Here is a 23,424-nt window from a genome sequence, read left to right on the forward strand (position 1 = left end):
CTTGTGGAAAAGAAAAAAAAAAATGCCAGAGGCCATGGCTAGCGTTTTATCGACACCCAAGTATGAAAAAAAAAACAAAATTTGGGAATTGCGCTCTACGTCATATTTTCAATTGTGGAATAAATTCGGGAATGGCAGCGAATGAGGTAATACTCCAGATCCCGTCAGTGCTATGGGGATGTCCCGCTCTAGATCTTCTACTTGTGTGCCCGTCGCCGTGCGCTCTGCCCACCTAGCACCCGATTTGTTGTTGTTGTTGTTGTTATTTTTGTTTTTGTTTGATGTTGTTGTTGTCGTCCTCTCTCTAGGATCATATCATTCCCCAGAATCCCCCTCTCCTCAAAGCCCTCAAAGAGACCCACTAGGCCACGCCCACTAGGCCACTCAACCAATGGGATCGCTGCGAGCGCTCACACGAACCGGAAATGCCAACGCTCCACCACCGATAGAAGTCTCAGACAGACAGACAGACTGACTGTAACGTTTAGCAATGACTTACCTAGGCCTCGCCGCCGCCATCTTGCATGTGGCAAGATGCGTTGAGACTTTGACTGGGACTGTATTGGCACCGCACCAACGCGCACGTGCGGCGCCCCGGTCACCGTGCGGTGGTTCAGTGGATAGTGGGTCATTTTGTGGCTTGACGGGAGATTTGTCATTTTTAGAAGCGGCTCGGTTCATCCCTGTTTCCAAGAAAAAGAGAGAGACACACAAAATAGAAATGGCATGAGAGTCAAGTTGGCCTTTTTTGGCTCATATTTGGGCTGGTAATATTTGGAAATGTAAACCTTTCAGAATAAAATTTCGAATAAAATATTCGGATTATTTTTACTTGGAAAACACTTTTAGAGGAATATGTTTTCTTCCCGGAATGATTTTTAACTGGAAGAAAAAGTATGTTTTTCTGGAACTACACAAATTAAGACTTTTGATTGTTTAATTTTGAAGAAAAAAAAAACTTTTATTCATATGTGCACATAAATCTATCATCTCAACATTTTTTTCCAGAAAACAAAAAAATATATAGAAAATATTTTTTCCCATCTTAAAAAAATGGACGTGAATGACAATATATTCCTCCATAAAATGACGACCCCCCCCCCCCCCCCCCCCCCCCGAAAGAAATTGCATCAGATTAAAGCTGGCCTTTTTTAGCTCAGATTTGTGCCGGTAAGATTCTGAAATGTAAACCTTTCAGAATAAAATTTCGAAAAAAATATTCTCATTATTTTTACTTGGAAAACACTTTTAGAGGAATATGTTTTCTTCCCGGAACGATTTTTAAGTGGAAGAAAAAGTATGTTTTTTCTGGAACTACACAAATTAAGACTTTTGATTGTTTAATTTTGAAGAAAAAAACTGTTTTTTTTTCATATGTGCACATAAATCTATCATCTCAACATTTTTTTTCCAGAAAACAAAAAAATATATAGAAAATATTTTTTCCCATCTTAAAAAAATGGACGTGAATGACAATATATTCCTTCATAAAATGAGCCCCCCCCCCGAAAGAAATTGCATCAGATTAAAGCTGGCCTTTTTTTAGCTCAGATTTGTGCCGGTAAGATTCTGAAATGTAAACCTTTCAGAATAAAATTTTGAAAAAAATATTCAGATTATTTTTACTTGGAAAACACTTTTCGAGGAATATGTTTTCTTCCCGGAACGATTTTTAAGTGGAAGAAAAAGTATGTTTTTTCTGGAACTACACAAATTAAGACTTTTGATTGTTTAATTTTGAAGAAAAAAACTGTTTTTTTTTCATATGTGCACATAAATCTATCATCTCAACATTTTTTTTCCAGAAAACAAAAAAATATATAGAAAATATTTTTTCCCCATCTTAAAAAAAATGGACGTACATTTTATTCTGAAATGTAAACCTTTCAGAATAAAATGTACTAAAAGTATTATGATTATTTTTTATTTGAAAACACTGTTTGAGGAATATTTTTATTTGCTGGCACGTTTTGTAACTGGAAAAAAATATTTTCCTGAATTTGTTTTGGGGGAAAAACACAAATTACGACTTCTGATCATTTAATTTTGAATGAAAAACTGTTTTTTTCCCATATGTGCATATTAATCTTATCATTTTTCCCAGAAAACAAAAAAAATATATAGAAAATATTTTTTTTCCATCTAAAAACAAAATGGGCCAGAATGACAATATATTCCTCCATAAAATGCCCCCCCCCCCCCCCAAATAACTTAACTCTCATGCTATTTTCATTATGCTATGCCCCCCTTACCCCCGGTTAAGCCTCATATTTTTTTCTTCCTTTTCTCCATTCACGCTTTGCTACTATTTTAAAATATATATATTATTTTACATACTGGGCCAATTTTTACACCTGTGACTGAAACGTCTACCCCCCCACCCCCATACCCAATGCCCCATCCCACCTCCACCGCCCGACTAACCCGACCCCCCTCCCCAGAGCTTGACAGAAAGACCCACTATCTGTTGGAGGACTCGCTCCAATGTGGAACGCACCAGCCAAAGACTCCGCCCCTTAACGGAGCGCACGCACGCACGAACGTACACACTCAAAACAAACACGGTACAGAGTTTGGGAATTTTAACCACACACGCACACATATGACATTGTTTTAAAAAAATATATTTTTAAAACCAATTTACGATTCAGTGACGCCATTTTCTGTTTGTTCATGTTTACACCTGGACTAATGGGCTCGTCTGTTGCTAGACAACCACGCGCGTTACGAACGAGTCACTCCATTCCGATGATTTCTTATTGCGTCAGAAATGAGTCAGGCGGTTATTTTTGATATATTTTAGATGCTTTGACCTATTTTATAATCATTTTTAAAGCTTTTATTCTTCGGGATTTTATAAATTCCCACGTTCTTTGAACGCCACTGTTGAATCCTGTAAAACGTCCACAAAACATGTTGTCACAATATGAATTTATAGTCTGTTCACACGGATGACATCAGAAACGCTAGCATAAAAATGTCAATCAACCTTTGTTACTTTGGCAACATGACCGCCCTCTTGATTTTTTTGTGTCCGTAGCAGCAGACGAGCACTGTCGTAGAATTGCCATCTATTTTTGTTATATTTTGTTATCCGGATGACAGAATTGTGATTTTTAGTCTTTAACCCTCACAAATGGAAACAATTGATTTCTTCACTGTTTTTTAACTCATTCCCTGCCAGACGATGTGCAAAAAATACATATGTCCATTCCAGTGCCAAGGTTTTTGTCATTGTCACTCCAATTGCAGGACCCGCAGAATATTGACTTTAGGACGACATAAATATTCAATGCAGCGTAAGAAACCTTAGACTCTCTTCTTTCATCAGAAAAAAAAACAGTTACAGTGAGACCTCAACTTACGAACTTAATTGGTTCCTAGACAGAGTGTGTAAAGCGAAAAGTGTGTGTCTTAAAAAAAAAATTCCCATAGGAAACCATTAAAATAGGAATAATCCGTTCCCGGGTTTCCATAAAATATACTTTTCAGCTAAATAAGCCTTAAAACTACACACAACATACCTTATTCTAGGTATAATAAATGTGCTATTGTATTGTAATGAAAGATATATACTGCATTGTATCATAAAGTCACTTTATTTACATTTGTGATGGTCATTTTTGGCTTGATGGAATGGCGTTGGAGGTCGAAGGTCAAAGGGAATTGCTGTTTGGAAAGAGAGGCGCATTACATGACGACTGTAATTAAAGAAATAAACTGTGCTGTAAAATAAAGTTTTATTGACCTTTTTGATGGTCGTTGACGGCTTATGGAAGGAGAGTCACCTTCCATAAGGACTGTTGGTAACGTAACCTCTGGTGCTGTTCGGTCGTGTGCTTCCGCCGAAGATCACTCCGCCAGCCGTGGTGGGTGTGTATTATGAAAATAGTGCTTATTATAAGGTTTAATTTTCATAAATTTGACGTTTGTAAGACAAAAAGTTTGTAAGTTGAGGTGTTTGTAAGTTGAGGTCTCACTGTAATTCCTAAATGATATGGGTTTGGAGTTATATGAGCTTGAAATGGGGGTGACTATACAAAATACAACGTAATACAGTACATATTGATTGCTATAGCGCTTGAACACCAGCTGAATCTGGAACAAAGCGCTAACATGGGAAAAAAGCAAATGCTGCCCCCCTGTGAAGGGGAAAACCATTGCCAGAGGCCATAGCCAGCGCTTTATCCGCACCCAAGCATGATAAAACAAATCCCGAATAAATTCGGGAATTGCGCTCTAAGTCATATTTTTAATTCCGGAATAAATTTGTGAACGGCAGTGAATGAGTTAAATACGTTGTGAATCCGCCACTGAATGGTGGCTTAAGAGCGGGTGTTCTGAACTTTTTCAATGTCTTTGACTTGGAACTTTAACGAACTCCCGTGAGCCAAAAGTGCGCTTTGCACGACTTGCGCCACTCACACTCGTTCGCACCAGTGAAAATCCGACCAACGCCAATACGCTTTTTCTTTAGCTTCGATTTCCAGGCGTGTACAGATTGAATGTAAGCGCAGCTTTTTTTTTTGCGGGAGGCTCCGCATCGGACCGCGTCCTGCCGATTAAAACGCTCAAAGATGTGCTTGTGCTCCTTCCTCTCATTCAGCAAACATGAAAAAAAAAGGAATTCAAACGTCTCGTCTAGCAAATCGAATTAAAAACGCCCAAAATCCAAAACTTGCCGGTATTTTTTGGGGTTTAATGGTAGGTTTTTGCTTCAATATTGTGACCTTACCTTTTGTTGTCACCTCAAATTGATCAAAATTCAGATTTATTTTCCGTCCATGATGCAAACTGCTTGTTTTGATCCTATAAAAATGTCATTTCAACCTATTTAGCGATTTTTGAATCTTATCATGCAATGTTCCCCGCCAAAATAAAAAAAAAATGTACTTAGATTACGAATTTAAAGAGAAGAGGGGAACTTTTATTTTCTTGTGATATGACATCATCAAAAATACATGAGAGCTTTTCATCTTCATCAACTTTTTAAAGTATTTAACGGCACAGAATGATGAAATATTTTTTTTTCTCTGAAATATTGATTTTTTTTTGAGCCACAACCAGATCAAATGTGACAATTTCTCATAATTAATTAAATAAATAAATAGATAAATAAATAAATAAAGATAAAGATAAATAGATAAATAAAACAATAAATAAAAAATAAACAAATAAATAGTAAAAGTAAATAGTAAACAGTACACAGTATACAATAGAAAATAGACAATCGACATCATACATCATAAATCATAAATACATAAATAATGGACTAGTAACGTTTTCTTAAAAGTAATAGAATTTTAATAATGGGAAAAAAATACAATAAATCTTGAAAAAAATCTGCCTTTTCTCAGACTTTTCTTTAAATCTTAAAAAAACATTTTTTCTCTCGAAATGATATTTACAAAACATGCCATGTATTAATGTAGCCTTTAAATGAACACGTCTTTTGGAATAAATTGCACTGATTAAAAAACTATTTACATATTTACATTCCCAAAAAAGACCTGAAGTAGACACAATTAACTTAATACAGCTTAGACCTGAATTATTTTTGTACTTTTGAATAAATCATGAATGACGTGTGTGCTGACGTCAGGTATGTATCCCAACATTATTTGGACTTGATTGACGCTGCGAATATTGCTTGATGTGTGGTTTTTTTAGGGTGTGCTGATCTGCACCTGCTGGACATGCTAAGTCCCATGGAGAGGAAACGCCAAGGCTACATCCACGAGCTCATCGTCACCGAGGAGAATTACGTCAACGACCTGCAACTCGTCACAGAGGTTGGCAAAAACACCAGCTAGCCATCACTTTCTCCCCAAAAAATACATATATCTGTATCTGTATATGCATTCATTTGTATTTATGTCCATATATGCATTATATGTTGCGCAGTTTGGTAGTCGAGTGGTTAGTATGTTGACTTCACGGTGCTGAGGCATTGTGTGTGTGTGTGTGTGTGTGTGTGTGTGTGTGTGTGTGTGTGTGTGTGTGTGTGTGTGTGTGTGTGTGTGTGTGTGTGTGTGTGTGTGTGTGTGTGTGCGTGTGTGTGTGCGTGCGTGTGTGTGTGTGTGTGTGTGTGTGTGTGTGAGAGAGAGAGAGAGGTGTGGGTGTGAGAGCAAGTGAGAGAGCGAGTGTCCGAGAGCGAATTCGTGAGAGCGAGTGTGTGAGAGTGAATAGGCCAGAGCGAGCATGTGAGTGAGAGCGAGTGAGCGAGAATGAGTGTGTGAGCATGTGAGAGAGAGTGAGAGCGTGTGAGAGTAAGTGTGAAAGCGAGTGAATGAGTGTGAGAGAGCAAGCAAGTCAGAGCGAGTGAGTGTGTGACCGACGAGAGAGAGCGAGTGAGAGTGAGTGAGTGGAAGTGATAGCAAGCGAGTGATTGAGTGAGCGAGTGTGAGAGCGGGCAAGTGAATGTGAGAGCGAGCAAGTGAGTGAAAGCGAGCGAGAGTGAATGACAGCGAGTGAGTTAGTATGCAAGTGAGAGTGAGAGCGAGTGAGTGAGTGAGTGAGTGAGTGAGTGTGAGAGCGAGAGAGTGAGTGAGTGTGAGAGCGAGTAAGAGAGCAAGCAAGTCAGAGCGAGTGAGTGTGCGACCGACCAAGAGTGAGTGAGTGAGTGAGTGAGAGCGAGCGAGTGATTGAGTGAGTGTGAGAGCGAGCAAGTCAGAGTGAGTGATTGAGTGAGTGTGAGAGCGAGCAAGTGAGAGTGAGTGAGTGGAAGTGATAGCAAGCGAGTGATTGAGTGAGTGAGTGTGAGAGCGGGCAAGTGAATGTGAGAGCGAGCAAGTGAGTGAAAGCGAGCGAGAGTGAGTGACAGCGAGTGAGTTAGTATGCAAGTGAGAGTGAGAGCGAGTGAGTGAGTGAGTGAGTGTGAGAGCGAGAGAGTGAGTGAGTGTGAGAGCGAGTAAGAGAGCAAGCAAGTCAGAGCGAGTGAGTGTGCGACCGACCAAGAGTGAGTGAGTGAGTGAGTGAGTGAGAGCGAGCGAGTGATTGAGTGAGTGTGAGAGCGAGCAAGTCAGAGTGAGTGATTGAGTGAGTGTGAGAGCGAGCAAGTGAGAGTGAGTGAGTGGAAGTGATAGCAAGCGAGTGATTGAGTGAGTGAGTGTGAGAGCGGGCAAGTGAATGTGAGAGCGAGCAAGTGAGTGAAAGCGAGCGAGAGTGAGTGACAGCGAGTGAGTTAGTATGCAAGTGAGAGTGAGAGCGAGTGAGTGAGTGAGTGTGAGAGCGAGAGAGTGAGTGAGTGAGAGCGAGCGAGTGATTGAGTGAGTGTGAGAGCGAGCAAGTCAGAGTGAGTGATTGAGTGAGTGTGAGAGCGAGCAAGTGAGAGTGAGTGAGTGGAAGTGATAGCAAGCGAGTGAGTGAATGTGAGAGCGAGCAAGTGAGTGAAAGCGAGCGAGAGTGGGTGACTGCGAGTGAGTTAGTATGCAAGTGAGAGCGAGCGAGTGAGTGAGTGAGTGAGTGTGAGAGCGAGAGAGTGAGTGTGAGAGCAAGTAAGAGAGCCAGCAAGTCAGAGCGAGTGAGTGTGCGACCGACCGAGAGTGAGTGAGTGAGAGCGAGCGAGTGATTGAGTGAGTGTGAGAGCGAGCAAGTCAGAGTGAGTGATTGAGTGAGTGTGAGAGCGAGCAAGTGATAGAGAGTGAGAGTGAGAGCAATTGAGAGCGAGTGAGCGTGAGAGTGTATGAGAATAATATGAGATTATATGTCAAATTGGGCAATTTATTGTTTGCATGGGCAATTTACGCATGTGTGTTTAGATCTTCCACAAGCCTTTGCTGGAGTGTGAACTGCTGAGCGAGAAGGAGGTGGCCATGATCTTCGTCAACTGGAAGGAGCTCATCATGTGCAACATCAAACTTCTCAAGTGAGATCGTCGTCGTTATGGTGTAGCGGACATTTTCCAAACTCCTTGTCCGCAGAGCGCTGAGGGTGAGGAAGAAAATGTCGGGAGACCGCATGCCCGTCAAGATGATTGGCGACATCCTGACCAATCAGCTGCCACACATGCAGCCGTACATCAGGTGATTGCGCGCTCGCCTGCGCCGCGTCGCCGGTCACGTGACGCCTTTTCACCCCGCCGCCGGTGGCCATTTGCGCAGGTTCTGCTCGTGCCAACTCAACGGAGCGACGCTCATTCAGCAGAAAACTGACGACAACCCCGAAATCAAAGATTTCCTTAAGGTCATTCCCATACTTTTTTTTTTTAATTCATTCAACGCAACTCGGTGTGTAACAATATGAACCTGGATCATTTTTGGGTACTGTATTTTCCGGTGTATAAGCCGCGCCCCCAATGAATGGTGTACTTTCAAACGTTTTCCATATAAATGGCGCACCCGACTGACTATAAGGCGCACCTTCAATGAATGAAAAAAGTTTTCCAAATATAATACAGTAAAGTCTCGTGATATCGATATTCTCTGGAGTGCGAAAAATATCGATATAACCGGGACTATCGATATATCCAACCCTGCGCGCATGTAATTTTCTCCTTGCGTTCATAGAAATAGTATCGTAATAAGCGGTACTATCGATATAACCGATATCGATATAACGAGACTTTACTGTATATAAATATCTTATTTTCCGGTGTATAAGGCACACTAGAGTATAAGCCGCACCTCCAATGAATGTTGTATTTTCAAACGTTTCCCATATATAAGGCGCACCTTCAATGAATTAAAAACGTTTTTCAAATATAATATATAAATACAGTGAGACCTCAACTTACGAACTTAATTGGTTCCCAGAGTGTGTAAGGCGAAAAGTGTGTATCTAAAAAAAAAAAATCCCATAGGAAACCATTAAAATGAGAATAATCCATTCCCGGGTTTCCATAAAATATACTTTTCAACTAAATAAGCCTTAAAACTACACACATCATCCCTTATTCTATGTATAATAAATGTGCTATTGTATTGTAATGAAAGAAATACACTGCATTGTATCATAAAGTCACTTTATTTACATTTGTGATGGTCATTGATGGAATGGCGTTGGAGGTCGAAGGTCAAAGGGAATTGCTGTTTTGAAAGAGAGGCGCATTACATGAGGACTGTAATTAAAGAAATAAACTGTGCTGTAAAATAAAGTTTTATTGACCTTTTTGATGGTCATTGATGGCTTATGGAAGGAGAGTCACCTTCCATAAGGACTGTTGGTAACTTAACCTCTGATGCTGTTCGGTCGTGTGCTTCCGCCGAAGATCACTCCGCCAGCCGTGGTGGGTGTGTATTATGAAAATAGTGCTTATTATAAGGTTTCATTTTCATAAATTTGACGTTTGTAAGACGAAAAGTTAGTAAGATAAGGTGTTTGTAAGTTGAGTTTTCACTGTACTGTATTTTCCGATGTATAAGGCACACCAGAGTGTAAGCCGCACCTTGAATGAATGGTATATTTTCAAACGTTTTTCTATATATAAGGCGCACCGGACTATAAGGCGCACATTCAATGAATGAAAAAAAGTGTTGCAAATATAATACAGTAAAGTCTCGTTATATCGATATCGGATATATCGATAGTCCCGGTTATATTGATACTATTTCTATGCACGCACGGAGAAAATTGCATGCAAACAGGGTCGGATATATCGATAGTCCCGGTTATATCGATATTTTTTCGGACTCCCTTGAATATCGATATAACGAGACTTTACTGTATATAAATACTGTATTTTCCGGTGTATAAGCCGCACCCCCAATGAATGTTGTATTTTCAAACTTTTCCAATATATAAGGCGCGCCTCCAACGAATGAAAAACGTTTCAAATATGATGTGAAAATACCGTATTTTCCGATATCTAAGCCACACTTCCAATGAATGTTGTATTTTCAAACTTTTTTCCCATATATAAGGCCTGCCTTCAATGAATGAAAAAGAAGTTTTCCAAATATAATATATAAATACCGTATTTTCCGGTGTATAAGGGACACCATGGTATAAGCCGCACTACAGTATAAGCCACGCCCCCAATGAATATTGCATTTTCAAACTTTTTCCCATATATAAGGCGCACCTTCAATGAATGAAATACGTTTTCCAAATATATATATATATATATATATATATATATACAACTTTTACGGGCGTACAACTTTCAAATTTTTTTCAAATCAAAAGTTTGTTTTAGTCAATGAAGCAAAAGCTACAAGCAAACTGCTATAAGCCACGTGGACTCCTCTTTATAAGCACCTTTCAAAACTTTCAAGTACACACATTTTATATATATATATATATATATATATATATATATATATATATATATATATATATATATATATATACAGTAAAGTCTCGTTATATCGATATTCTCAAGAGTCCGAAAATATATCGATGTAATGTTATTTTCTCCTTGCGTTCATAGAAATAGTATCGTAATAAGCGGTACTATCGATATAACCGATAGCGATATAACTTTACTGTGTATATATATAGTGGGACCTTGGCTTATGAACTTAATTGGTTCCCAGTCAGTGTAAGGCGAAGTGTGTATCCCAAAAATTAATTTCCCATAAGAAACCATTAAAATGAGAATAATGCGTTCCACATAAAACAATTTTATACCTACGAATTTTCTAAGCCTTAAAACTACACAAAATATAGCTTATTCTATGTCTAATAAATGTGATATAGTATTATGATTAAAGAAATAAACTGTACTATACAATAAAGTCGTTTTATTTACCTTTGTCTTCTTTTCCTTTCGGCTTTTCCCTTGATGTGGTTGCCACAGCAAATCAGTGTCCTCCATCTTCAGAGGTTTGATTCGCATGTTTTTTTTGGCCAAGCTTTTACGTCGGATGCCCTTCCTGACACAACCCTCTGTATTTATGATGGTCGTTGATGGCTTGATGGGATGGAGTGTCCGGTTTCCTCAGCATTAAACACTTGTTAAGGAACATAACCTTCTTCTTTCACCATCTTGAGGAATGATCCCTTGTAGGTGCTTTCTCTGTGATAATCGTATCTAGTTCTTCATCAATTGTGATCTGTTTAGCTGGGTTGATATCTTTTTCCATCAAGTGTACAGATGACTTGTGCGGGTTATTTGTGGAGCCTGATTGATGGCATATTTTAACCTTCCAGTCTACACTCTGCTTTTGAATTTTCAAAGTTCAAGCGAGTCTAAATTTCACTGTTTTCTATCAATTTCCTAACCTTTGTTATATTTTTTCTTTTATTTTTCACTTTTTTTTGGTTTAAAATTCTGTCATCTCCCTTTCGTGTGTGTGTGTTTTCTCTCACTCTCTCTCTGCCTGTCTCTTTAATGTTTAACCCCCCCTCCCACTGCTGGGTTCTTGACCAATCACGTAGCTTTAACCGAAGACGCCATTTTGTTTTTTGGAGAACAGCCTCACTCTCTCTGTCTGTATCCCCATCCCCCACTGCTGCGTTCTTGACCAATCACGTGGCTTTAACCGAAGACTGGGGGCGGGGAATAGAGAAATAAATGCAGTCGGCTGCCATTTTGTTGTTAGGAGAACGGGCTCGTTCGCGAACGACACATCACTCATTGTGGCAGCTCCGTGTGTATCCCAAAAAATAGTTTGTATGCCAAGGTAACATAAACCGATATATATATATATATATATATATATATATATATATATATATATATATATATATATATATATATATATATATATATATATATATAGTATATAAATATACTTCTTTTCCTTTCGGCTTTTGCCTTCAAGGGGTCGCCACAGCAAATCAGTGTCCTCCATCTTCTGAGGTTTAACAACGGACTATAAGGCGCACCTTCAATGTTGACTTGTTTGTTTTTGTGTGTCAGAGGTTAGCCATGGACCCCCGGTGCAAGGGCATGCCGCTCTCCAGCTTCTTGCTCAAGCCCATGCAAAGGGTCACTCGCTACCCGCTCATCATCAAGAACGTACGCTTCACCCACACCCACACAACCACAGAGAGAGAGTCGGAGTGGGAGTTAGAGTTGGAGTCGGAGTGAGACTTTGACTCTGTGTCTGACTCTGAATCCGACTCTGAGTCCGAATCTGAGTCTGACTCGAAGTCTGACTCAGGTTGGAGTCGGACTCGGAGTCGGAGTTTGACTCTGAATTGGACTCTGAGTCGGACTCAGAGTATGAGTCTGACTCGGAGTATGAGTCCGACTCGGAGTATGAGTCCGACTCTGAGTATGAGTCCGACTCGGAGTATGAGTCCGACTCGGAGTATGAGTCCGACTCGGAGTCGGAGTTGGACTCTGAGTCGGACTCCGAGTCGGACTCATAGTCCGAGTCGGACTCATACTCAGAGTCGGACTCCGAGTCGGACTCATACTCAGAGTCGGACTCCGAGTCGGACTCATACTCCGAGTCGGACTCATACTCCGAGTCGGACTCATACTCAGAGTCGGACTCCGAGTTGGACTCCGAGTCGGAGTGGGAGATGTCATTCCTTGTATGTTTGTTCTCCAGATCCTGGAAAACACCCCCGAATCGCATCCGGACCACAATCACCTGAAAGCTGCTCTGGAAAAGGCCGAGGAGTTGTGCTCACAGGTGAGACCTCCTCACATCACATCTTACCTTATTTGTGGAAAAAAATAAAACTATGTTTGCGTGAGGGGGGGTTCTCTTGGGGATGGAAAAAAAAACAATAAACCCTGTGCTTCCTTGTGTTATTATTATTATTATTATTATTATTATTATTATTATTATTATTATTATTATTATTATTATTATTATTATTATTTGTCTCGTAGGTGAACGAAGGCGTGAGGGAGAAGGAGAACTCGGATCGTCTGGAGTGGATCCAAGCTCACGTTCAGTGTGAAGGCCTGTCCGAGGTATTTTTTTCCGTATCTTCCTCAACATCTGTCCCTCTGGAGTGGGGGAACGGCTTTTTACGGGTCACCAATGCCTTTTTTTTGGCAGCAATTGGTGTTCAACTCGGTGACCAACTGTTTGGGTCCCCGCAAGTTCCTCCACAGCGGCAAACTCTTCAAAGCCAAAAGCAGCAAGGAGCTCTACGGCTTCCTCTTCAACGACTTTCTGCTGCTCACGCAGGTGACCCCCGCCCTCCAAATAAGTCATATTGTAATATTAAGCAGATTCTTTACTTACAGACAGTGTAGGTCACAGGTGTCAAAGTCAAGGCCCGCGGGCCAAATCCGGCCCGCCACATCATTTTTTTTCGGCCCGCGAAAGCAAGTCAAACTTGTTAAATTCCATGATGATTGCTAAAATCTGAGCCAAAATTTCATATTTTTGGATGTCAACTGCAATAAAAGTCATTATTCTTGACTTCAGATTTGAAAACGAGTTATGCATTAATTTGCTGTGTGCTCTATATGTAATGTACAACAAAGTCATATTGTAGCCTGCCTTCCAAAGTAATGAAAACAATTTTGAGTGTAAATATTTTATTTGAGTTTTTTTGTTACTCGTTAGCTGCCTTTCCAGCAGCTCATGTATTTTGTTTTTCTACTTTCATTCCTTTCATCACTTTGCTGCTGTGAAATGTACATTTCTCCACTGCAACATTCAATCAAAAGTGATAAAAAACTTACATGTTCTTCTTTCATCAGAAAAAAATAGTTAATTATTAAGTTAAATGGGTTTGGAGTTATCTGCGCTTGAAATGAAGGCAGATGTACAAAATACAATGCAATACATGCATGTAGGTTTATATCGCGCTAAAGCTGTAGCAAAGCGCTAACATATTGTTGACTAGCTATTAGCTATATGGCTATCTATCTATCCATCTATGTATCTAGTTTGCTATTAGCCAGCTGGCTCGCTTTCTATGTATTTGAGTTACTTCCGGATTGAGTGAAGTGATTGAGTGAATTATAATTATTATTATTATTATTATTATTATTATTATTATTATTATTAATACGCTCGCTTCGTCTGAACTCCTCTCACCTTGCAGGTCACCAAACCCCTGGGCTCGTCTGGCTCCGACAAAGTCTTCTCGGCCAAAACGCACCTGCAGTATCGCATGTACAAGACGGTGAGAACATGCATTCAAACACACATACACACATCTTTCTTTTTTATTGTAAGGGCAGCGTGTGCAATTTATCATTTTTCTAGAAAAATACTTTCTACCCGCCTGTGAACTCATTGACTGGCAGACAATGTGCCAAAATGTGTCCACTCCAGTGCCAGGTTTTTGTCATTGTCAGTCCAATTCCAGGACCCATAGAATATTGACTTTTAGGACGACGTAGACTTTCAATTCAGCGTTAGAAAGCTTAGACTGTCTTCTTTCGTCAGGAAAAAAAAGAATTAATTCCTAAATTATATGGATTTGGAGTTATATGAGCTTGAAATGGGGGCGGATGTACACAATACAATACATATTGATTTATATAGCACTTTAACAATAGCTGACGCTGTAACAAAGCGCTAAGATGAATGAAATGCAAATGCTTGTGGAAGAGAAAGAAATAACATTGCCGGAGGCCTGGCCAGCGCTTTATTGACACCCAAGCAAAAAAAAAAAAAAAACACAATCCAAACTAATTCGGAAATGGCGCTTTACGTCATATTTTCAATTTATGAATAAATTCGGGAATGGCAGCGAATGAGTTAATAATAGTAATGATCATGAAAAATACTTTACTATCTAATCAATACCACTTGTTTGTGCCTCTGGACTGACTTCTTTGTCAAAATGAAATCTGGACAACTGATTTTTTATAAAAAAAATCGAATTGTTAGCAATTGTAAAACAATATGTATAATTTACAATATATTTCATATTATTACAGTGACAGTTATCATAACAACAACAGCAAGTAATAATAATAATAATAATAATAACAACAATAATAATAATAATAATAATAATAATAATAATAATACAACTTTTTTCCAAAACTACTCCTCTGATTTTATTTGTGGATTTTTTTTTAAGTAAAAATATACTCTCTTTTCCGGTGTATAACGCGCACTGGAGTATAAGGCGCACCCCCAACGAATGGTGTATTTGCAAACTTTTCCATATACAGTTAACATCCTAGTTACGACCGGGTTCTGTTCCGACAAAACGGTCGTAAGTCTAACGGCCGCAAGTCGAAATCCATTCAAAATGGCCGACGCGAGGTTTATACGACAGGATAGTGTACGATGTCAATCTGTTGTTCTTAAGCAACGTTTTCTATTGAATACTATTACAGGTAACATCCGACTTACGACTGGCTCGACTTACGACCACCCGTACTTACAACCACGACGTCCACACCGTATTTAAAAAAAAATATTCTATGCTTGACACTGCAACGCGCTAGCAGGCCGGCAACGCGTACGACAATTTTGGCTAGCCAGCCAGCATCTCACTCTCGCACAGCAATCGACCGTGTGATGGCATCAGAGGGGCGAGTTTGCGAGTCATATAGCCTCTGATTCAACATTTTGAATGGATTTCAACTTAGGATCATTTTGACTTACGACCGTTTGGTCGGAACGGAACTCGGTCGTAAGTCGGATGTTTGTTACCTGTATATACCGAACTGTTTACAGTTCATGTATACATTTTAGAACTTTTAGTGTCATTTTTATTTTTATATTTCGTATTATCGATTTTTATTACTGTATAACTTGTACCTGTAAGGCGGTCGTGGTCGTAAGTACGGGTGGTCGTAACTCGCGCCGGTCGTAACTCAGATGTTACCTGTATAAGGCGCATGAATGAAAAAAAAAGTTTTCCAAATATAATCCTGTATAGAAATCTCTAAAAATGTTCAAAATAAGGCACACCATATTATAAGGCACTACAGTAGAGGCTTCCTATATAAGGCACACCGCCGTATAAGGCGCAGCGTCATCTTTTCAAGAAAAGCACATTTTCTGGGGGGTCGCATTATACACCGGGAAATACGGTACTTTATATTTTATTTTGAAAAATTACTTGGAAAAAGCACTTTGTTTGTCTTGACATATTTTTATTGTACTTGAAAAAAACAACCATGCGTGTCCGCGTATGTACTGCGCAGCCCATCTTTCTGAACGAAGTTCTGGTGAAACTACCGACGGACCCGTCGGGCGACGAGCCGCTTTTTCACATCTCTCACATCGACAGAGTTTACACCCTCAGGGCCGAGAGCATCAATGAGCGGTAAACCAAAAAACAAAAATTTTCACCGTCGGCGAGGTCAATGCGAATCTGCTCACCTGCTACGTGTATATGTGTGGGTGTGCGTGCACCCGCAGGACGGCGTGGGTCCAGAAAATCAAGGCGGCTTCCGAACTTTTCATCGAAACTGAGAAGAAGAAGAGAGAAAAAGCCTATCTGGGTATTTTTTGGATTACATCAGGGGTGTCCAAGTCATGTTTTGCCACCGGCGGGTCACATTGGATGGATGGATGTACCTTTATTCATCTCGCAGTGGAGAAATTTACATTACACTGAAACAAAGTTATGAAAGGAAGAGGAAAGGAAAGAAAGAAGTAGAAAAACAAAATACAGGAGCTGCTGGAAAGGCAGTCATTCTCGCTGCACCATCTTGAAGTAAAAAAAACTAAATAACAAATAAGACAACACAAAGACACACAGAGTCATTCATTCTTCAGCACTTGCTGTTCCCTCTTTGTGACATGAAGCAGTTCTAGATGAAAGAGGAGAGGATCAAAGCGTCCTTTTCAGCAGTGGATCAAGGACGTCATGGTGGAACGTGCACGTCGACTATAAGCTAAATGTTGAAAGCAAATACGCAGCTGTAGAATCCACTGACGAAAATAGTCGAGATTGGAGATACATATGACATCTAGAGCACAAATTAATCAATAACTAGTTTTTAAATCTGAGATTAAAAAAAAATGACTCTTATTGTGGTTTACGTAGGACAATTTGACATTTTGATTTTGACATCATGAAATTTTGAAAGTTTGATTTGCTTTGGTCGACCGAATAAAATGAGATGACGGGCCAGATTTGGCCCCTGGGCCTTGACTTGGACACCCGTGGATTGGATTGTCATATTTTCTGTCTTGTTTGCTGGGCTGATGTTGAGCCCTGCCAATCTGTGCTCAGTGCGTTCCCAGAGGGCGACGGGAATCGGCAGGCTGATGGTCAACATCGTGGAGGGAATCGAACTCAAGCCCTGTCGCTCGCACGGTAACACCCCCTCCCCCCCCAAAAAATGGCGCCGCCATTTCCGCGCCCGGATGCCGTCTTTGACTGGGCTTGTTTTGTGCGTCAGGAAAAAGCAATCCTTATTGTGAGGTGACTATGGGCTCGCAGTGCCACATCACCAAAACACTGCAGGTAACGCAATGGCTGCTTTCCATTCAAAGTTTCTTACCCATCAGGAGAAATACATTTACTTCACACTTTAAAAAAAAAATCAATCATCCATGAGGAGAATTGATTTTGGGACACTTTCATTTTTGTTTTAATATAAAATTATTGTCCGCGACACATTTTTTTCCAAAGAAAATAAATCACAAATTCAATCAATAAGTAAGCATGCAAGTAAGTGAGTAAATAAGTAAATAATTAAATAAGTAACCATGTAAATAAGTAAATAAGGAACCAAGTAAATAAGTAACCAGGTAACTGAGTAAATAAGTAATCAAGTAAATAAATAACCAAGTAAATAATTAAATAAGTAAATACGCGACCAAGTAAATCAGTAAATAAGTAACCAAATAAATCGGTAAATAAGTAACCAAGTAAATAATTAAATAAGTAAATCAGTAACCACGTAAATCAGTAAATAAGTAATCAACTAAATAAGTAAATAAGTAACCATGTAAATATGTAAATAAGGAACCAAGTAAATCCGTAATCAACTAAATAAGTAAAAAAGGTAACCAAGTAAATACGTAAATACGGACCAAGTAAATCAGTAACCAAGTAAATAAGTAACCAAGTAAATAATTAGTCAAGTGAATGAATAACCAAATAAATAAGTAAATACGCAACCAAGTAAATCAGTAAATAAGTAACCAACTAAATAGGTAAATAAGCAACCAAGTAAATAAGTACTGACTAAATAAGTAACTGAGTAAATAAGTAACAGAGTAAATGAGTAATCGAGTAAATAAGTAATCGTGTAAATAAGTAGTCAAGTAAATACGTAAATCAGTAACCATGTAAATAAGTAGATAAGTAACCGAGTAAATAAGTAACCAAGTAAATGGGTAACCAAGTAAATAGGTAACCAAATAATCAAGTAAATAAGTAACCAAATAAATAAGTAACCATGTAAATAAGTAACTAAGTAAATATATAACCAAGTAACTAAGTAAATAAGTAAACAAGCAAATAAGTAAATAAGTAACTGTAAATAAGTACATAAGTAACCAATTAACCAAATAAATAAGTAACCAACTAAGTAAGCAAATAAATAAGTACCCAAGTAAATATGTAAACAAGTAAATAGGTAACAAAATAATCAAGTAAATAAGTAACCAAATAAATAAGTAACCATGTAAATAAGTAACTAAGTAAATATATAACCAAGTAACTAAGTAAATAAGTAAACAAGCAAATAAGTAAATAAGTAACTGTAAATAAGTAACCAATTACAAATAAATAAGTAAACAACTAAGTAAGCAAATAAATAAGTAACCAAGTAAATATATAACCAAGTAACTAAGTAAATAAGTAAACAAGCAAATAAGTAAATAAGTAACTGTAAATAAGTACATAAGTAACCAATTAACCAAATAATTAAGTAACCAACTAAGTAAGCAAATAAATAAGTAACCAAGTAAATATGTAACCAAGTAAATATATAACCAAGTAACTAAGTAAATAAGTAAACAAGCAAATAAGTAAATAAGTAACTGTAAATAAGTACATAAGTAACCAATTAACCAAATAATTAAGTAACCAACTAAGTAAGAAAATAAATAAGTAACCAAGTAAATATGTAACCAAGTTAATATATAACCAAGTAACTAAGTAAATAAGTAAATAAGTAACTGTAAATAAGTACATAAGTAACCAATTACAAATAAATAAGTAACCAACTAAGTAAGCAAATAAATAAGTAACCAAGTAAATATGTAACCAAGTAAATATGTAACCAAGTTAATATATAACCAAGTAACTAAGTAAATAAGTAAATAAGTAACTGTAAATAAGTACATAAGTAACCAATTAACCAAATAATTAAGTAACCAACTAAGTAAGCAAATAAATAAGTAACCAAGTAAATATGTAACCAAGTAAATATATAACCAAGTAACTAAGTAAATAAGTAAACAAGCAAATAAGTAAATAAGTAACTGTAAATAAGTACATAAGTAACCAATTAACCAAATAAATAAGTAACCAACTAAGTAAGCAAATAAATAAGTAACCAAGTAAATATGTAACCAAGTAAATCTATAACCAAGTAACTAAGTAAATAAGTAAACATGCAAATAAGTAAATAAGTAACTGTAAATAAGTAAATAAGTAACCAATTAACCAAATAATTAAGTAACCAACTAAGTAAGCAAATAAATAAGTAACCAAGTAAATATGTAACCAAGTAAATATATAACCAAGTAACTAAGTAAATAAGTAAACAAGCAAATAAGTAACTGTAAATAAGTACATAAGTAACCAATTACAAATAAATAAGTAACCAACTAAGTAAGCAAATAAATAAGTAACCAAGTAAATATGTAACCAAGTAAATATATAACCAAGTAACTAAGTAAATAAGTAAACAAGCAAATAAGTAAATAAGTAACTGTAAATAAGTACATAAGTAACCAATTAACCAAATAATTAAGTAACCAAATAAGTAAGCAAATAAATAAGTAACCAAGTAAATATGTAACCAAGTAAATATATAACCAAGTAACTAAGTAAATAAGTAAACAAGCAAATAAGTAAATAAGTACATAAGTAACCAACTAAGTAAGCAAATAAATAAGTAACCAAGTAAATATGTAACCAAACAAGCACACAAATAAATAAAATTTCAAGGAATTCGACATTTGTCAATACAAGATATTTTTGTGCGGAATATCCCAATGCACACCAGTGGGGTAGGATTTTCAAAACCTGATCGATAAACGATATTCACTGGCTCAAATTCTGGATTGGAATGCAAACTCTTGTTGGGCGACAGGACACGCTGAATCCCAAGTGGAACTCCAACTGCCAGTTTTTCATCAAGGACCTGGAACAGGACGTCTTGTGCGTGACCGTCTTTGAACGCGACCAGTTCTCGCCAGACGGTTGGTGCTCCGCTTCAAACGTCTTTGGTTGTCCCACTAATTTTAGCCGGAGCGCCATCCAAGATGAGCAAGATGGCCGTTTGCTTGAGTTTCCTTTTCCACTTCCTCATTTTCAGACTTCCTGGGCAGGACTGAGATTCGATTGGCAGAGATCAAGAAGGACCAGGGCTCCAAGGGACCAATCACCAAGCGTTTGCTGCTCCACGAAGTTCCCACTGGCGAGATCGTGGTCAGGCTGGATCTCCAGCTCTTCGAAGAACCCTGAAAGGGCACATCCGGGACCAAGGTCTGGCTTGTAGATCCACTACGGAGACTAATTAATCTAATTTATTGACCGAGCGGTGGAAAAAGTTGAAATCGCCAGCTGGGATGTTGGACCGCGAGGCAGCTCGCCTTCAAAAACTTGACGTCGAGTAGAGAAAAGAACTAAAGTGAACGCCACAATGTCACCGAAAGACGTTTTAGGCGCTGGTTTCAGGAGATATGCTAACATTGTTAGCTACATAGTTGCAAATGGCTATTCCAAGCTGATATTTTATTGAACCGTTTTTGATCCAGTGACAATCTCGTGCGTGTGTGAGTGTGTTTGTATGACTAGTCTTGTGAGGACCACTAACATGTCAGGGGTGTCAAAGTCATTTTTTTGCCGCGGGCCACATTGTAGTTATGGTTTCCTCTTGAGGGCCGTTACGAATTTGGGGAACCCATTAGAATGTTTAAATCCCTTCAAATATTACATATAGAGCACACAGCAAATTAACGAATAACTCGTTTTCAAATCTGAAGTCAAGAATAATGACTTTTATTGTGGTTGACATCCAAAAATATGAAATTTTGGCTCAGATTTTAGCAATCATCATGGAATTTAACAAGTTTGATTTGCTTTCGCGGGCCGAAAAAAATGATACGGCGGGCCGGATTTGGCCCGCGGGCCTTGACTTTGACACCTGTGCCATACGTAGTGAGGACATTTTTGACAAGTGCGGACCTTTTGGCCGGTCCTTACAGGTTTTTCATTCTAAAGGCTTCTAGAAGGGTCTATATGTGCATCTGTTAGTTTCAGAGAGGTCCTCACAAATTCACCCAAAATGATTTTTTGGTGTGTATTTTCATTTCACTTGGATACACACACTTTTTACTCACTGTGTGTGTTCATGTTTGTGTGCGTGTGGTTAATGAGAGGAAAAAGTTCATACCACAAAAAGTAAAACGATATTTTAACCAAATTCACTACAGGGGTGAGGACTTTGAATATAACCTCACTCCTGCTGTTATTTCAGTTTCAAGTCCACTTTTTATTTCTTTGTTTTTAAAGAAGTTGAAGTGGGAAATGGGGTAACATTTAGTGTTCAAATGTAACACTAGTTCTTCTCTATACTTATCAGTAACGGTGGACCTCATTCCTTATCTGGAGTTATCCGGACCTCACAAAACCATTGAAACAGGAAATGTGTGTGTGTGTGTGTGTGTGTGTGTGTGTGTGTGTGTGTGTGTGTGTGTGTGTGTGTGTGTGTGTGTGTGTGTGTGTGTGTGTGTGTGTGTTTTCATTGTCCAGGCTTAACACAATATGCTAACTATTTAGCACTAATTAGTTAGCAGCACTAGAAGTCTTTTTTTGTATTTTTTGAAGTATTTCTCATTTTTGTACCCATGACGATTAACTCACTATTTTTCCCCTTAAAAGACAACCGACGTCACAACTGACACCAGAAAAACGTTGTATAGCATATAAAATACCCAAAATATGCAATATGATATTTTTATTCAAATGCTAAACACCAATAAAATGACTTAAAGTGTCCAAAATCTGCAAGAAAAACTGAGCTGCGAATTGGGCATTTCCAGAAAGTCCCGCCCCCAGTTCGTGACGTCACACCAAGACGTCTTGCATTGCTGGAGAATCAAAACAATGGCTTCAGATTCGGAGAATATGCTTTCTTGTTACACATCTAGTTATGAATATGATTCAAATAGTTCTGAAGAGGAAAGCATACATGCTTGCAATCGATTAAAGAATTTATTTCGTGCCATTTTGAGGCAACATTGGGGGGAACTGTCTCACCCAAAAAAAGAGGCACAAAATGGCGACCTCCTGTGGCCACCTCCGTTTCCACAGGCTGATAAATTCCTTATATGGAGCTTGGACGCCCTCTTCTGGCGGCTTTTGGGTGCAACACGAGGTTGTCAGACCAAACGTGCAGCAAAATACATTGACGTGATGGAAGGACCGCTACAATGTCTTTTTTTTGGTCAGTGGGCGGTCCTTTCGTGACGTCACGTACGGTCTCGTCACCAACTCAAAAACAAGACTTCCTGAATATTCAGCGCGAATCTTAAAACGTGAAATATATCTATATGCGGTGGAATCTTTATAAAATACGCTCAGTAGAAGTCATTTGAAGCCATTTTACAAATTATGGACACAACTTATCTGAGGCGTCGGTTGTCCTTTAAATTTTCTTTGTGAATATTTTATTTTATTTTATTTTATTTTATTTTATTTTATTGCAAGGGCTGTTCATTTAGCTTCATTTAGCCACACGTCAAACCTCCTTGGATTACTCCAAAGAGCTATCCTGTATGTATTTTTATTTCTCTTGTCATGTACTGGAGAAGGAATGTGCATGAAATTCCATCCATTCCACCAAGGACGCGTTGATCCTCTTCTCTTTCATTTGCACTGCTTCATGTCACAAAGAGGGTACAGCAAGTGCTGAAGAATGAATGACTGTCTTTTGTGTTGTCATGTTATTTGTCGTTTCGTTTTTTTTGTGTGTTTATTTTTCACTGCAAGATGGCGCCGCGAGAGTGGCTGCCTTTCCAGCACTCCTGTATTTTGTTTTTCTACTTCTTCCTTTCCTTTCCTCTTCCTTTCATAACTTTTCTGCTGTGTAATGTCAATTTCTCCACTGCGATACGAATAAAGGTACATCCAATCCAATGAAAATACACACACACACACACACACACACACACACACACACACACACACACACACACACACACACACACACACACACACACACACAAAAATGGACTGCATGAATGATGTTGTCCCTTATCACAATTCCCTCACACTGTAAACAACCAACGGCTACCTTCAGTGACCAGCTACTGTCCAATCAGATGTGGACGAGCCAGTTTTGTGTGTATTGACCATGAGAAAAAAAAAGTCTTCACGCTGTATTTTCCTCACGACCCCATCGTAGTCCCTCACACTGTACTCAAAGTAAGCTAATGAAGCTTCTCGTACTGTCCGATTTCCGGG

The 23,424-nt window shown here is 38.5% G+C and overlaps 1 protein-coding gene across 5 annotated transcripts in view; it reads left to right on the plus strand.

Annotated features, from left to right (window-relative positions):
• Positions 1-23,135, plus strand: part of itsn1 (intersectin 1 (SH3 domain protein)) — a 66,426-nt gene extending 43,291 nt beyond the window's left edge. For all 5 annotated transcript variants that reach the window (XM_089012695.1, XM_089012693.1, XM_089012696.1 and 2 more), the window contains 15 exons: positions 5,671-5,792; positions 7,761-7,867; positions 7,923-8,024; positions 8,103-8,184; positions 11,804-11,902; positions 12,444-12,527; positions 12,731-12,814; positions 12,903-13,034; positions 13,903-13,983; positions 15,971-16,092; positions 16,188-16,270; positions 17,008-17,091; positions 17,177-17,241; positions 20,048-20,156; positions 20,273-23,135. In XM_089012695.1, coding sequence (XP_088868821.1) covers positions 5,671-5,792; positions 7,761-7,867; positions 7,923-8,024; positions 8,103-8,184; positions 11,804-11,902; positions 12,444-12,527; positions 12,731-12,814; positions 12,903-13,034; positions 13,903-13,983; positions 15,971-16,092; positions 16,188-16,270; positions 17,008-17,091; positions 17,177-17,241; positions 20,048-20,156; positions 20,273-20,421 — 1,505 coding nt within the window. In that variant the 3' untranslated portion in view covers positions 20,422-23,135. The remainder of the gene's footprint in view (positions 1-5,670; positions 5,793-7,760; positions 7,868-7,922; positions 8,025-8,102; positions 8,185-11,803; positions 11,903-12,443; positions 12,528-12,730; positions 12,815-12,902; positions 13,035-13,902; positions 13,984-15,970; positions 16,093-16,187; positions 16,271-17,007; positions 17,092-17,176; positions 17,242-20,047; positions 20,157-20,272) is intronic.
• Positions 23,136-23,424: the final 289 nt, after the last annotated feature.

The sequence above is a fragment of the Hippocampus bargibanti genome, linkage group LG13 (genome assembly GCF_051943395.1).
Source record: "Hippocampus bargibanti isolate YZ-2025 linkage group LG13, ASM5194339v1, whole genome shotgun sequence".
Taxonomy (NCBI): Eukaryota; Metazoa; Chordata; class Actinopteri; order Syngnathiformes; family Syngnathidae; genus Hippocampus; species Hippocampus bargibanti.